Raw genomic sequence first — 17,738 nt, 5'->3', positions numbered from 1 at the left:
ATTTTTACCAACTGAAATAAAATATTGAACATAATATCACTTTTTTGTGTTATGTAGATGCATCACTCCATTTTTCCATCAAGTGAGGGCTATAAAGTGGAGCGCTGCACAGTTTGTTGCAAGCTTTTTCATTGCCCCTTTTGCCCAAAATATAAACCCAGTCAAAGAGGAAGGCTCCAGAAACACCTGGATGTACATTTCAAAAACGCCATCACATTCAAAGGTATGTGTATGTGAATGTGTCTGTGTTTTCATGTGCTCATATATCTTTTTAATCATTGGCAAATTTAACCTTTTGTTGACTTCCTCCTAGACCAAAAGATCTGCAAATGCAGTTTAAACTGCAGAAATACCGCACATTTCCATTGTCCCATTTGTGACAAAACCATCATAAGAAGAGCGGACATGGAGAAACATCTGGAGACCTGTCAAATTTTGGACACATCTGCTGCACTCGACCCCCCCCTCCTTCCACCATCCACTCTTCCACAAGATGTTCCCTGTGCCCCACCTGCCACCTCCTCCGCTGCCCAGCCTACCCTCTCCTCCGCTGACCAGCCTACCACCTCCTCCGCTGACAAGCCTAACACCTCCTCCGCTGCCCAGCCTACCACCTCCTCCGCTGACCAGCCTAACACCTCCTCTGCTGCCCAGCCTACCACCTCCTCCGCTGCCCAGCCTACCACCTCCTCCGCTGACCAGCCTAACACCTCCTCCGCTGCCCAGCCTACCACCTCTTCCGCTGCCCAGCCTAACACCTCCTCCGCTGCCCAGCCTAACACCTCCTCCGCTGCCCAGCCTACCACCTCCTCCGCTGACCAGCCTAACACCTCCTCCGCTGCCCAGCCTACCATCTCCTCCGCTGCCCAGCCTACCACCTCCTTCTCCTCCTCTATCCAGCACACTACAAGCTATAAGAAGGCACAATGTTCTCATTGCGGCCTAATCTGCCTTGCAAAGAATTTGAACAATCACATTCACAGGAAACACAGAAAAAAAAAAACCTGTGACAGTGTGTTGAGGGCTATCTGTGTGGATGCAACAAATGGGATATCTGCTGTACAAAAAGCATCCCATGGATTTTCAGTGCCTATTCATGTGCAAAAAAAAACCTGGGGCCACCTGCATAAGGTGCAGTGTGAACTTGAAGAATGCAGGCAGTATCACTTAATGGCACTGAGGAGTGGGTTAACTTTTAGCCAGTGTGAGCACATCCGCTCACTGGAATATTGCAGAGAAATAGCCACAGAGGAATGGCTTAAGGAGGAGACACTGGAGGAAATGGTTAACTTGAAATTCTTTGGTGAGGCAAAAAAGGCAACCTGCAAGAAAAGGCAACAACAGGCACAGAAGGAGCATGTCCCTCTCTGTGTAGAGGTTTCATTTCAAAAAAATCCTACTCAGTACTGTTTGTCTGTACACGAGCCAGCTTTACACCACTACAGTCAGCTTGGGAGGGTGATGGTGACATACAACTCCACAGCTCACACCTGGCATTGTCCTTGTGCCAAACCAAGAACATCCTGTGTCCACAAAAACATTGGCAAGTGGCATCTATTTCAGAAAACACCAGAAATATTCAGAACAGAGACTGTAGCAAGTACACCTCAGCTACAACAAAATAGTCTCTATCCGCCATCTGCAGACATCTTGGAGCAACTTGTTCACTACATTAACAAACATAAACGGCTTCCAGACACCTTGCCAGATGACATTATTAAACCAAAACCATCAGCAAGTTACATTACAGAGTTGCATCCATCTGAGACAACTTGCACCATCTGTCCTGGGTCTGTGCATCTTGAAAAATCAACTTTAATTTCCAAAAATGCACGGATAATCACTATGAATGGTGTAATTGAACGTAAGTATTTTTAAAATGTGATTGTAACATTGTCAATTACTCAAAATCTTGTAACACCACATGTTTTCACAAAATATAAAATTGTTTAAAAATGTGTTGTTTTTTCTTTCTTTAACAGATGTATCAACCTATTTCCGGCGATGCCCACAGTGCCACATGGTGTACCGTTATCAGGAATGGATTGACAGCCTTCACAATTTTGATGATCATGTCATATTGAACCTGGAACTGTGTCTATATTTGAGGCTGAATTTACAGGTCAGTACAATTTAACTTTCATGATAATGTTTATTGGTACATGTTTATTCCTCTGAAATAACCCTGCCTGTAATTTTCTGAAATGTATTTTTCTCTTTAAGAACAATGTTTCAGTCTCCAAGGTAATCGAATCACTGGAAGGCCTAAGGAAAGTAACATTTCCATCCAAACATACAATCCTCCATGCATACCTCCACTTCGAGGCATTGACAAACCACAATTACTCTTATTCCTGTGTCTGCTGTGGCTACCATCCTCCAGTGGTTGTGATGGACCTCCATAAGAAAGGGGTGTTTAACTTGCCCGGTAAGTCACAAAGTTGTGCGTGCATGCATGTGTGCATGTGTTTGTGCATGTATTACAGACAGTAAATTACAGCTGTTTCTTTCAGTGAGTGACATAGAAGAAGTCTCCGAGAACTTCACTGGGGAGGTCAATATTGAGGAGTTCTGGGATTCTGTGCAGCTTGAGATGATTTCCCGTGCCTTTTTCCCAAGTATTTACACAAGTTCTTTCTTTGTTATCACCTTTATTTAATAAATAATTGAACTGTAACATACTATTAATTACATGTTTGGTGCCTTTTCCATAGGCCATGCAAAGAACAACTTTGCTGTCCATCCTAGTTTTGAGCACTGGGCCCCATGGATTGGGAAGAATACACGCAAGTCTGACACTGTGTTAAACACAGAATTTGAAAAAGTTTCCTCTTCAAAGTCCTCATCTGAAGCTGAGCTGAGCATGGTTTCAGAGGACCGTCTGATGGATGAGCTCATGAAGCAGAAGGTACATATATTGTTATTAAATTTTTGTTGCAGCGTGTAACAAAATTTGAATTGATTTCACATTTTCTTTATTTCAAAAGGTTTCTACAGTGCGCAAGCTGTGTAAGGCCTGCAATTTGGACTCAAAGGGATCAAGGAATGACCTCATCAACAGACTAAGAGACGAGATGAAAACCAGACATACATATGACAAAATCTTCCAAAAAATCTGGGGAGCTTCAGGTATGGGTCAAACATTGTTCTTAAAAACAATCTGAAATGTGTTATTAACATTAACTAAAGAGACTTTCAACTTACTTTTATAGGGGGCTGGTCTGTGATTCTCTGCCCTCATGGTGTTATATACAGTGTAAAGTTTAACCTGAGGGCAGAATCGCCAAGAGATTTTGCTGACCTCCTTCTCTCCTGGAAGCACCTGCCAAATGTTTCTGTTTATGATTTTGCTCGTGGTTTGGCAACTCATGTCAACCTCCGTGTCCCAACCACACTACCTATCAAGCCACATGAAGGGAGACTAGCTGAAACAACCGACGAAAATGTCACAGCTGCTCACCAGGGAAAACTCAGAATCCCTCTTCCCTGGTTGACTGAAAAGTTAAAAAATCCTGATGTTGATGGGCATCCTTGCACTGGGTCTTCAGACCATTATGTCCTTTATGACAAATTTCATGAGGCCAACACCAAGGATCCAAAGGAGGTTTTAAGGAGGATCAACCTGGTCCCAGAACTCCAGGGTTCCCTGAATAGCCAGGTGGCTGAGCAGCTATTTTCAACTCTAAGGAAAAACAATTACTTCCTCAATAACATGGCACCTTCGACGCACATTTTTACAATGAGAAACCTGGTACATCATCGAAACACAAAAACAAACAAAAATATTCTGAAAAACCTGCTCAAGAGAGGAGGAGATTCAGAGTCTCTGCATGACATCGCTCTAAGTGAAAATGGACAAGCAGTGTTAGGTAAATATGAAATATGGGATTTTTAATGTTATACTTGAAATGTGAAATATAATGCTTGTACTAAACCATGTCTTTTCTAAAGCCTTGGGAATCCTACCATCAAAGAACTCTGCACAGCATCAACATCTGCCATCACCAGTTGGAGCCCCTTTGCAGCCACAAGGTCTTCACGCTGACACACACAAAGGTATGTAGCAGCTTCTCAAATCCACATTAATTTATTTAGCCTTTTTTTAAAACTTGGATTTTCCTGTAAAGATGGTGACACATGTGGACCACACTGTGAAAACATCACTAAATGTGAGAACATACAACCAAGCCGGTCGTCATGGACATTACACATGCATTCCTCCCAACAGCAACTGGTATGTATTTAAGAAAGCGTTGTGATTCTTATATTGAAATCTTGACACCTGTGAAAGTACTGGGCTACATTTTATGGTGTTTATGAAATATTTAATATGGTGCAATCTTTTTTATATATATTTTTTTCTATCATTAGCTTGACTATGTCCTAGATACTGAAAGGCCAGAGACACAACTAATTGTGAAGACAAAAAAGAGTTGCCTAACGCGTGGTGACTTCTGGACTCTTGGCTTGAATCAGGAGATGGAATCAACCGTGAGTTAATATTAAATGGATCTTATAAGTGAACCAATTATGTTGTGAGAACGGGTAATACTGGACCAAAAATGCAGACAGCATGCAGGAGGTAATACCAATGATTTATTAAATGAGAAGTAATGGGATGGAGGGGAGAGGGAGTCAGGGGATGGAGCCGCACGTCGTGAGGATGATGGCAGAGAGAATGAGGCTGAATCCGAGGCAGGGTGAAAAGGAATGGGCAGGTGGAGAATGGCTGGCAGAGGTACTCAGGAGCAGGTCCACTGAGGAGAGAGGGAGAGGGGAGGGACAAACAGAGGGACAAGAAAAAACAAAAACAGGAGGTGCAGAGCGAGGACGTGACATATGTATGTCAATAATGCTGCCAAGTAATTATTATATTGATTTTTTTTTTTTTTTTTGCAGATTGGAAATGCCTGTTTTGAGCTTATAGAAAGAATTGCTCAATCAAAGGTATAAAGTTTGATCTCAGAATATGTTTGTATCCATTTTATATACTGTTTTACATGTTTACATTTGCAATATATTCTGCAGGGGAAGTGCATTTTTGTGGCTGATTTGTATGTCGTACCGACATGGCGACAGCCAACAGCAGCCAACCCACTCTCAGGTTTACCTGTAAGTATACTGGATTCAATTAATAATATATTTTTATGTTGATTTATTTTATCTTTTAAATGTTTCTTTGATATTAGGGAGACATTCACATAAGGGACTCCATTGTTATCCCTGTGTGGAAAATTGGACATTTCATGTTGTGTGTAAGTACAGTTGCATTTTTTTCTTTATTGCTGTCACTTTTATAACTTAACCACACACTCCCTTTCCTGTGGTGGAGGCAACCACACTTCCTGAATCATTGCTGTCCAAATCCTTTCTTGTCCTCACATCTTTTTTACATTCACTAAGCACACACTAAAAAATAAAAAATAAAAAAGGTGTGCTGCATTAGTGTTGTGCTGTTGTGTTTCTGTTGTCTGTGTTGTATTAACCTCTCCCCCTACGATGAAATGATATCTCATTAACCACAATAGGTTTTGAAGCCAGTCCAGAGAGAGATTCTCTTTCTTGATTCCAAATGTGCACATGCACAATTTGGGTTTGGTGATCAGGAAATGAGAGCACTGCTGAGGTCACTAACAAAAACATATTCTTTTGTTCTGAATGGTGTTCATGTTCCTATGCTGTTCGGAAAAGGTTTGTTTTAGGGCTGAGCAGTATGGATAAATGGTCAAAACTAGGGATGCAACGGTAGAGTTTTCCCACAGTTCTGTCTAAGCCAATATTGCATGAAAAATAATTAAAAGCACAAATATAGTCAAACAAAAAACCGTAATATCAAAATTTAACACTTCTATCATCACATATCATTTCCTTCCATAAAAAAAATATGCAGTATCCAATCAAGTTAAATTGCCTTTGTCTATTGCACCTAACGGGCATTCAATGATTTGATATATTAAATATATATTAAATGTTGTTGCATCCCTAGTCAAAACCCACCATTACAGCATCCAAAACCCCACAAGATGTGAGTATTGATATATTGCCCAGCTCTACATTGTTTTCTCATTGGATCATGTTCTGATCTGTGAAAGTCTTTTTATGGTATCACCTAAATATAATTGCAATTTGGCACATCGGGTACTTCTTTTAAATTAAACTTTCGTGGATGATAACATTACATTAATAAGATATGTCATAAAATTGTGCCATAAAAAGCCTTCTACATGTGTTCGACTGCATGTAAAGGTTTGTTCCTGACCTAAATTACTTACACGCAGTATGGTTTACATGTAACCTAACCATGATCTGGACAAGTATGTGATGCTATGTTAATGTCTTTTAACTTTTAGAAACCTTTCTCAATCGATATTTCCTGGAGTGTGGCACGAGACCACTGGTTTGGAAATACAGGTAACAGCATATACCACATGTAATCTCCATTTAACACCATTTAAAATCATCGACTGACTTCTATTCTGTCATCATAGGGTTTTCCAAGACAGCCATATGGACACGACTGTGGGATCTTCATGTTGATGGTAGGAGATGTTAGTATTTAGCTTATTTAATTCTATGTGCTTTAAAGCTATTGATATGGAATTGTTTTTCTTCCATAGTATGCCCTCTACTCTGTCCTGGATGCCCCTTATGATTTCACCGTGGTAAGTTGACTTGCATATTCAAAGTAAACTGTAAACATCTACTCTGTCCAACTGTGCTAAAAAATTCTTTTCAGGTGGACATGCCAGCTTTGCGAAAGTGGTGGTGTGTTATGCTCCTGGAGAATTTTGAACTTGGAAGGTAAGAGCACAAAAATTTGACTTTTAATTTTGTTGAAAATATTAACAGCACATTTATGAGCATATTTGTTTTTCTTTTTATTTGAGCTATGGCAAAATGTTTGCCCACTGGACAGACATTTCAAAGGGTGTGCTGCAAGATGAGGTGCCACCAGTGTATCATTTAAAGAAACGGAAGATGGATGACATCACTGAGGTCAGTGATTTCTCACCCATTGGAAGAAGGGCTCATGTTATACCAGTCGAAGTATTAGAGAAAGCTGGAATTAATAATGTTGGGTGTGCATATTCTTTATCAGTATTTTGATGCATCAACATGTTGTCCTTACAATGCCAGCCATGGTCATTGCATTATTTTGAATATTGAATTAAAAGATTTGTGTGTTCCTCACCCTCACCCCCCACCCCACCTTCACCTCCCACCCCACACACCTTTTAGACAGAGGAGCAGCCACAACCTGTTGCAAAGCGTCAGCAATCTTGCACTGAAAGAGCTGTCGAAATGCCAGTGGATGTGGTATGCATGATTCTCTGTTTTAAACTAAGTTATTCTTTGCAAAAGTTCTATTTGAAGTCTAATTTTTCTAATTTATATGCACTGTTATTTCCATGAGAATAACAGAGTGTGTACAGCAGTTTTTCTATAGCAAGACTACCTTTTTTCTCTTTTTTTTCTATCTTTTTCATAGGATGAAGTGGGGGCCAGGATACTTCATCACTGCAAAAAGGCCGCAGAGTGGGTTGAAACAAACCAACATTTGTTTTCGGCAAAGGTGGAGTTTCCCTGTGTCCTCACTATGGGAGAGGAAGAAGTGGAAGAGGTTGTGCGGCAGTACAGAAGGCTTTGGGATGAAGAAGAACGTTGCCAGCTTGATGACCAGGAGACAGAAGACATCCTTGACCATTTCAAATTTAAATTTGAAAATGTGGAAGACATGTGGGTCTTTTGTGAGGAGATTATTGAGAAAAGAGGATACACAACATACACTGAAACTGAAGTGAAGGAGTAGGCTAATAAGGATGGGTTGTATTTAATAAAAGGCTGAATGGAACCAAGTGATTTTGTCCTTTTTTAAATGTTTTGTACTTTTATCTGTTTTCCTTATTGCTTTAATTATATTATATATTTATATAGTATATTGATATTAATTATTATATATTTATTTATTTGCTTTTATTATACAATGAAGATCACAGGTGAGTTATTGCATTTCAATAGAATGCAGTTTTATCTATTCCTCTCCTCCCTAAATGTTGACAATTTTGTATTTAAGCATAGTTAACCTAATTGGCCTCAATAGTCTTACGATCATAATGTCATTGAAGACAAAAGTCGAATCATTTAATACAATAGAAATTTAAAAAAAATAAATAAGGCATTTACCTTATATAAATGTGATTGTCTTATATAACTCTGAACAAATGTACATAGATTGATGTGTTCATGTAGTACTCTTCAGAGGGACTCCAGGTAGACAGGCGCAGGATAAAGACACAACAGATACCACATGTATCTGTTGTGTCTTTATCCTGTGCCATCTGAATACATGTCTTTCTTAGGTTAAAGGTTTGGTTTTTCTTAGGTTAAAAGTTTATAAATTGGAGTTTACCCCATTAGGACTAATATGTTGCTGGTGTAATCATGGTAAATGCCACAAAATAAAGGATTGACAACATCAAAAGTGTTACATATATTTAAGAAACTAATAGCTTTTCACGTTACAAAATTGGTTAATTAAATATAAAGGCACGAAGTTTTGTCTTACAAAATCGATAACTATTTTATTTTGAAGTTTGTTGCGCGCACTTCCGGTCATAAACGGCCTCACGCTGGAGGTAGGCCTGAGACGAGAGCCTGCACAGGGAGAGGCCTCACGCGAGAGGTCTGCAGCCAGACCCCTCTCCAGACACACACACACACACACACACACACACACACACACACACACACACACACACACACACACACACACACACACACACCAGCCTGCATTTGAGCAGTAAGACTGTCAGTATAATTCATATGTATATATATATACATATGTACATATATATATATATATATATATATGTATATATAGAGAGAGAGTATCAATACTAGCTCGGCTGCTACCCCAGTTAACTGGCAAAACAGACAGACAGGTAGAATTAGCCAATCACAAAAAGGTAGATCAGTTCAGCCAATCACAAAAAAGTAGGTCAGTTTCTGCCCAGCGACAGGTTGCCAAGGTCAGCTAAGGCCCTGCGGTTGCTACGGCGATTTCAGGATCTGCCTTGAAAAATGTCTCAAAATTCTGAGGGATTTGGCTTCTGACAAGGTCCCGAACAATTGCAAACTGTGAGAAAACCGTAACTCCTGTCCAAAAACTGAAAACACCGTGAGAGACACAGAAGCCGGCAGATTCTGACAGTGTTTATTTTATTCAGATATTCCTTAAAATGAGCGAGTAAGCTCAGTGCGAACACAGAGTGAGATTCTTTTGAAAAAAGAAGATGATTACATTAGGTTTAATGGGGAGTGAGACAGGTATTGCCGCCGGTCTCGGCCCCCCCGTTTAAATTTTGTGCAGACCCCGCCTGTCAACTTCACATTTTATGAATCCCAACACCTATGTCTACATTTTGACCAAAAATTATTTGTCTCCTTTTTACGGTTTGGCCGTGAGCTCGAGTTATAATAAAAATGAAGGTTATGAATTACTGCTTCTCACACTCTAGCGAACTGCCGCTTCCACTCTAACTTTGACGAAAAAGTGATTTCCACTCCTCGTTTGACTGCTCATAGTTTTAAAAGTTTACATGTTATGTAAAATAATTTGGTATTTTTCCAGAGAGGACAAGTTTTCCTTCGTTTTAAAGTTTAAATCATGTTTCTACGTGCACGTATGAGAGAGCTAGGTGACTCTGAAAAAAGGTGAAATTTTGTGTTTTTAAAAAAAAATTCCCATTCATTTTCAATGGAGAAATATTCCCGGTTTTTTGGGAATAACTTTGGGAAACTTTGGAATTTCAACACCAAAAGTCATAGCACCCCTCCCCCGATCGAGCCGCACGTTTTGATGTATATATTGTTGGGGTTTTCTCAAAGCTGTGGGAGGAGTTACGTGCCGAAATTTGGCAAAAGAGAATTGTAAAGTAAACACTAGAAAATTCCAGGGAAATTTTGAGTGCCACGGGGCTACTGCCGGGACGAGTACAGCAGAGAGTAGCAACATGCACTAACTCTATGATGATATAGTGTGTACAAACACACACACACACACACACACACACACCATACCTGCCTGGCCTGCATTTGAGCAGTAAGAGTGTCAATAACTGCCGCTTCCACTCTAACTTTGAAGAAAAAGTGACTTCCACCCCTCGTTGGACTGCTCATAGTTTGAAAAGTTTACATGTTATGTAAAAACAGTTTAGTGTTTTGGAGAGAGCACAAGTTTTTCTTCGTTTTAAAGTTTGAATCACATTTCTATGTGCAAGTATGAGAGAGCTAGGTGATTCTGAAAAAAGATGAAATTTTGTGTTCAAAAAGAAATTCCCATTCATTTCCAATGGAGAATCATGCCTATTTTGTTTTGGGAATAACTTTGGGAAAAATAGGAATTTCAACACCAAAAGTCATAGCACCCATCCCCCGATCGAGCCGCACGTTTTGATGTATATATTGTCGGGGTTTTCTCAAAGCTGCGGGAGGAGTTACGCGCCGAAATATGGCAAAAGAGAATTGTAAAGTAAACACTAGAAAATTCCAGGGAAATTTTGAGTGCCACGGGGCTACTGCCGGGACGAGTACACAATTTATTTCCAGTGTTCAAAAGTCACCCTGATCATATAACACTAAGTAACTTTTACTGTGGCAGTATTAAGTACATCTTACTGGTCAGTATCAAGTGTAACAGTAGATGTAAGCAGAGAGTAGCACACAGAGCACAAGGCAGTAGCAACATGCACTAACTCTAAGCACCACACTACAGCACTTTATGCTTCACATATAATGTTAGCACACTACACAGTGTGTATAAACACTCACACACAAAGACACACACACACACACACACACACACACCTGCCTGGCCTGCATTTGAGCAGTAAGACTGTCAATAACTGCCGCTTCCACTCTAACTTTGAAGAAAAAGTGATTTCCACTCCTCGTTTGACTGCTCATAGTTTGAAAAGTTTACATGTTATGTAAAAATAGTTTGTATTTTTCCAGAGAGGACAAGTTTTCCTCCGTTTAAAAGTTTAAATCATGTTTCTACGTGCACGTATGAGAGAGCTAGGTGACTCTTAAAAAAGGTGAAATTTTGTGTTTTTAAAAAAAAATTCCCATTCATTTTCAATGGAGAAATATTCCCGGTTTTTTGGGAATAACTTTGGGAAACTTTGGAATTTCAACACCAAAAGTCATAGCACCCATCCCCCGATCGAGCCGCACGTTTTGATGTATATATTGTCGGGGTTTTCTCAAAACTGTGGGAGGAGTTACGCGCCGAAATTTGGCAAAAGAGAATTGTAAAGTAAACACTAGAAAATTCCAGGGAAATTTTGAGTGCCACGGGGTTACTGCCGGGACGAGTACAGCAAAGAGTAGAACACAGAGCACAAGGCAGTAGGAACATGCACTAACTCTATGCACGACACTACAGCACACACACACACACACACACACACACACACACACACACACACACACCATACCTGCCTGGCCTGCATTTGAGCAGTAAGAGTGTCAATAACTGACACTTCCACTCTAACTTTGAAGAAAAAGTGATTTCCACTCCTCGTTTGACTGCTCATAGTTTGAAAAGTTTACATGCTATGTAAAAACAGTTTAGTGTTGTGAAGAGAGCACAAGTTTTCCTTCGTTTTAAAGTTTGAATCACATTTCTATGTGCAAGTATGAGAGAGCTAGGTGATTCTGAAAAAAGATGAAATTTTGTGTTCAAAAAGAAATTCCCATTCATTTCCAATGGAGGATTATGCCTATTTTGTTTTGGGAATAACTTTGGGAAACTTTGGAATTTCAACACCAAAAGTCATAGCACCCCTCCCCCGATTGAGCCGCACGTTTTGATGTATATATTGTTGGGGTTTTCTCAAAGCTGCGGGACGAGTTACGCGCCGAAATATGGCAAAAGAGAATTGTAAAGTAAACACTAGAAAATTCCAGGGAAATTTTGAGTGCCACGGGGCTACTGCCGGGACGAGTACACAATTTATTTCCAGTGTTCAAAAGTCACCCTGATCATATAACAGTAAGTAACTTTTACTGTGGCAGTATTAAGTACATCTTACTGGTCAGTATCATGTGTAACAGTAGCACACAGAGCACAAGGCAGTAGCAACATGCACTAACTCTATGCACGACACTACAGCATTTGACGCTTTACACATACCCTGTATTAGCACATAATATAGTGTGTACAAACACTCACACACAAAGACACACAAAGACACACACACACACACACACACACACACACACACACCATACCTGCCTGGCCTGCATTTGAGCAGTAAGAGTGTCAATAACTAATGCTTCCACTCTAACTTTGAAGAAAAAGTGATTTCCACTCCTCGTTTGACTGCTCATAGTTTGAAAAGTTTACATGTTATGGAAAAACAGTTTAGTGTTGTGAAGAGAGAACAAGTTGTCCTTCGTTTTAAAGTTTGAATCACATTTCTATGTGCAGGTATGAGAGAGCTAGTTGACTTCGAAAAAAGATGAAATTTTGTGTTTAAAAAGAAATTCCCATTCATTTCTAATGGAGGATTATGCCTGTTTTGTTTTGGGAATAACTTTGGGAAAAATTGGAATTTCAACACCAAAAGTCATAGCACCTCTTTCCCGATCGAGCCGCACGTTTTGATGTATATATTGTCGGGGTTTTCTCAAAACTGTGGGAAGAGTTACGCGCCGAAATTTGGCAAAAGAGAATTGTAAAGTAAACACTAGAAAATTCCAGGGAAATTTTGAGTGCCACGGGGCTACTGCCGGGACGAGTACAGCAGAGAGTAGCACACAGAGCACAAGGCTGTAGCAACATGCACTAACTCTATGCACGACACTACAGCACTTGACGCTTCACACATACCCTGTATTAGCACACAACATAGTGTATACAAACACTCACACACAGACACACACACACACACACCTGCCTGGCCTGCATTTGAGCAGTAAGAGTGTCAATAACTAATGCTTCCACTCTAACTTTGAAGAAAAAGTGATTTCCACTCCTCGTTTGACTGCTCATAGTTTGAAAAGTTTACAGGTTATGTTAAAACAGTTTAATGTTGTGAAGAGAGCACAAGTTTTCCTCTGTTTTAAAGTCTGAATCACATTTCTATGTGCAAGTATGAGAGAGCTAGGTGATTCTGAAAAAAGAAGACATTTTTTGTTCAAAAAGAAATTCCCATTCATTTCCAATGGAGAATTATGCCGATATTGTTTTGGGAATAACTTTGGGAAACTTTGGAATTTCAACACCAAAAGTCATAGCACCCCTCCCCCGATGGAGCCGCACGTTTTGATGTATATATTGTCGAGGTTTCCTCAAAGCTGCGAGAGGAGTTACACGCCGAAATTTGGCAAAAGAGAATTGTAAAGTAAACACTAGAAAATTCCAGGGAAATTTTGAGTGCCACGGGGCTACTGCCGGGACGAGTACACGATTTATTTTTTTCTTATGAATGTACTTTATTCTCAACTTAACGTTCTTGAAAATATTAAGTTAATGTTATTATCACATTTAAGCATAAATAATATTTATTTAAACTTATATATTAAATTCTACTTCATTTTTTCCACCGACAGGAACATCACTGTAATGAAATTATTAAGTAAATCTTCAAATCATTTATTTTAAATTACTTAGTTGTATGAAATTATATTATGTACATTTTGTTCATCTTCTATTGATAAATGTTAAATCTTTTTATAAACCACGAATCATATAACTACAATACAATACAATAAAACTATTTATTGTGTCCACAGTAAACATGAATTAATCCATTCAAATGAATTAGCTCAGTTAACTGGCAAAACAGACAGACAGGTAGAATTAGCCAATCACAAAAAGGTAGGTCAGTTCAGCCAATCACAAAAAGGTAGATCAGATTCTGCCCAGCAACAGGTTGCCATGGTCAACCTGTTGTGATTGGCTGAACTGATCTACCTTTTTGTGATTGGCTAATTCTTCCTGCCTGTCAGTTAACTGAGCTCATTCATTTGAATGGATTAATTCATGTTTACTGAGGACAAAATAAATAGTTTTATTGTTTTGTATTGTAGTTATATGATTTGTGGTTTTTAAAAAGATTCAACATTTATCAATAGAAGATGAACAAAATGTACATAATATAATTTCATACGTCCAAGAAATTTAAAATAAAATGTGTAATGAAATCTACTCTCTAAATGATTTCAATATTTACTTAATAATTTCATAACAGTGATGTTCCTGTCTTTGGAAAAAATGAAGTAGAATTTAATTAATTGGTGTAAATAAATACTATTTATGCTTAAATATGATCATAATCATTACTTAATATTTTCAGGGATGTTAAGTTGAGAATAAAGTATATAAGTTTGCCGGTAATATGTCTGATTTTATTTATGTGTCATTATTATCATGGAGTAGCTCTGTTCATGGGGGGGAGGAAGAGGCAGAGGTCAGAGGTCAACCAGTTCAATGAGCCTGAAACCAGGAGAGCTACAGGTGAGCAGACACTGCAGGCTCACACACTTACAGCTGAGTAAGTATGTTGCTTTGCTTGTTTGTATTATTTCATAAATTCCCTCCATAAATACTCCTATCCTGTGAAATAAGGCCAGATTACATCAGTACAGCATTACCTCTGAACTGATGAGAGACCCAAGCATGATGTTCAACCTGTCTTCATCACCTGGAGACCTACAGCATCACCTCACCCTGTCTTCATCACCTGGAGACCTACAGCATCACCTCACCCTGTCTTCATCACCTGGAGACCTACAGCATCACCTCACCCTGTCTTCATCACCTGGAGACCTACAGCATCACCTCACCCTGTCTTCATCACCTGGAGACCTACAGCATCACCTCACCCTGTCTTCATCACCTGGAGACCTACAGCATCACCTCACCCTGTCTTCATCACCTGGAGACATACATCATCACCTCACCCTGTCCAGGGTCAGCCAGCCTGTGTTTCTGCCAGAGATGCAGATTCCCTCCAACATGAAGCACTTAGAGACAGAAGAGTAGTGATACTAAGCTGCTGTGTGGAGATCTGTCACTCACACTGTATTAAAATAAATATGGAAAATAACACATGGGTGTTTGTAATAGAGTAAAATGACTATCTATGTATTATTATCAGTATAAAACAGAACAATCACAATATCAGTAGAAATAATAAACATGTACACAAACATATTTATAAATGACATAGTTAGTTAGTCTTATATAGTTAGATACTCAGTTGTTAGTTGAAGCTTGTTACTCTAAGTGTGTGACACAGAGGAGAGGAGGCATGACTGAAGGGAAATACATTTATTGAGGGGAATAGAACTGAGAGCTGGGGCAGGGGAACTGCTGTGAGGGTTAGGGTCCAGGTCTGAGGAGCAGGGTCTGGGATGCCTTTAAAGAGAATAAATACAGAGCCATTATTAGTCTCATGTCATTGTTACTGGATAACTGAGAAGACTGATGTGATGCTACAGTAATGTGTAATAATAATAATAATAATAATAATAATAAAATAATAAGTATTATTATTATTATTATTATATTAGTAATTATTATTATTATTATTATTTATAATAATAATAATTATTATTATTATTATTATTTATAATAATAATAATTATTATTATTATTATTTATAATAATAATAATAATAATAATTATTATTATTATTATTATTATAAACAATAATAATAATAATGATAAAATAATAAGTATTCTTCTTCTTATTATTAATAATAATAATTAATCACAACAATAAATAATAATATTAATAATAATAATATAATTATTATTATTATATTATACATAATAATAATAATATAATTATTATTATTATATTATACATAATAATAATAATAATAATAGAAAAAATGTGCAGATTTTATTTTAGTTTAGGAAATGAGCAGACCTTGATCTGAATGAAACAAACATCATATTATAGATACTGATAACATGCTGCTGTAAATCAAATCTGGCATGAATAAAGTCAATGTGTTTATCTGTGTATTAATCTGTTTATGTAATAAAACACAACGGAGTAAAAACTAGCAGTAGTTAACAACTGTAAATAATCATATTGTGATAGCAAACCTGTGTTTCTATGTCTTCATGTCAGTAAACAAACATATAACATATAGTACTGACTAACTAGACAGTGAGCTGAATGTCAGCAGGTAACGTTATAACACTTTATGTGAAGCAGCGCTGATGTTACTCACCTGTCCGGCAGAGCAGGCAGAGCAGCGTCTGCTGCCTTCACTCCCCGCTCCTACGCTGGGTATCCTCTGTCCCTTAGCCGGCTCTCCTCTGTCCTTCCCGGGTCTCCTCTGTCCCTGTGCCGGGTCTCCTCTGTCCCTCCGCTGTAATAAAATCACGCTGATGTGTCAGCTGATGTGTGTGTGTATGTGTGCGTGTGTGTGTGTGTGCGTGCGTGCGTGCGCGCGCAGCATCGCTGTTTTGTAACTTGAATTTGAAGGAATGCTTATCAACTGTAGCCTAGCAACCGTGGCACTCAAAATTTCCCTGGAATTTTCTAGTTAGTGCCACGGGGTTCAAGCCCCGAGGCATTCCACTCCAGAAGCTGGAGAGGAATGCCTCGGGCGAAGCCCGAGGCAACTATTAATCTTCTCCATACTTATTCTTTTTATTCTTCCGCCGTTTTTCGGCGCGTAACTCCTCCCACAGTTTTGAGAAAACCCCGACAATATATACATCAAAACGTGCGGCTCGATCGGGGGAGGGGTGCTATGACTTTTGGTGTTGAAATTCCAAAGTTTCCCAAAGTTATTCCCAAAAAACCATGAATGGAAATGAATGGGAATTTTTTTTTAAAACTACAAAAATTCACCTTTTTTCAGAGTCACCTAGCTCGCTCATACGTGCACGTAGAAACATCATTCAAACTTCAAAACGAAGGAAAACTTGTCCTCTCTGGAAAAAAACCAAACTGTTTTACATAACATGTACATTTTTCAAACTATGAGCAGTCAAACGAGGAGTGGAAATCACTTTTTCGTCAAAGTTAGAGTGGAAGCGGCAGTTAGCTAGAGTGTGAGAAGCAGTAAACCATAACCTTAATTTTTATTTTTAACTCGAGCTCACGGCCAAACCGTAAAAAGGAGACAAATAATTTTTTGTCAAAATGTAGACATAGGTGTTGGGATTCATAAAATGTGACTTTGACCGGCGGGATCTGCACAAAATTTAAACGGGGGGGCCGAGACCGGCGGCAATACCTGTCTCGCTCCCCATTAAACCTAATGTAATCGTCTTCTTATTTCAAAAGACTCTCACTCTGTGTTCGCACTGAGCTTACTCGCTCATTTTAAGGAATATCTGAATAAAATAAACACTGTCAGAATCTGCCGGCTTCTGTGTCTCTCACGGTGTTCTCGGTTTTTGGACAGGAGTTACGGTTTTCTCACAGTTTGCAATTGTTCGGAACCTTGTCAGAAGCCAAATCTTTTAGAATGTTGAGACATTTTTCAAGGCAGATCCTGAAATCGCCATAGCAACCGCAGGGCCTTAGCTGACCATGGCAACCTGTTGCTGGGCAGAATCTGATCTACCTTTTTGTGATTGGCTGAACTGACCTACCTTTTTGTGATTGGCTAATTCTACCTGTCTGTCTGTTTTACCAGTATCTATGTATCTATCTATCTATCTATGTATCTGTCTATCTATCTATCTATCTATCTATCTA

General features: G+C 38.9%; 1 protein-coding gene across 1 annotated transcript; it reads left to right on the top strand.

Moving 5' to 3' along the window:
• The first annotated feature begins 405 nt into the window (after nt 1-405).
• On the top strand, nt 406-7,810 carry LOC128378633 (uncharacterized). Its single transcript, XM_053338200.1, has 15 exons — nt 406-1,864; nt 1,983-2,122; nt 2,224-2,428; nt 2,514-2,618; nt 2,715-2,908; nt 2,988-3,129; nt 3,213-3,869; nt 3,952-4,056; nt 6,351-6,397; nt 6,489-6,539; nt 6,618-6,662; nt 6,737-6,801; nt 6,888-6,996; nt 7,240-7,317; nt 7,490-7,810. The coding sequence occupies exons 1-15, from the start codon at nt 406-408 to the stop codon at nt 7,808-7,810; spliced, it is 3,723 nt and encodes a 1,240-aa protein (XP_053194175.1).
• The last annotated feature ends 9,928 nt before the right edge of the window (nt 7,811-17,738 follow it).

This window comes from Scomber japonicus, chromosome 18 (genome assembly GCF_027409825.1).
Source record: "Scomber japonicus isolate fScoJap1 chromosome 18, fScoJap1.pri, whole genome shotgun sequence".
In the NCBI taxonomy this organism is placed as follows: domain Eukaryota; kingdom Metazoa; phylum Chordata; class Actinopteri; order Scombriformes; family Scombridae; genus Scomber; species Scomber japonicus.
This window is presented reverse-complemented; position numbering and strand designations above follow the sequence as displayed.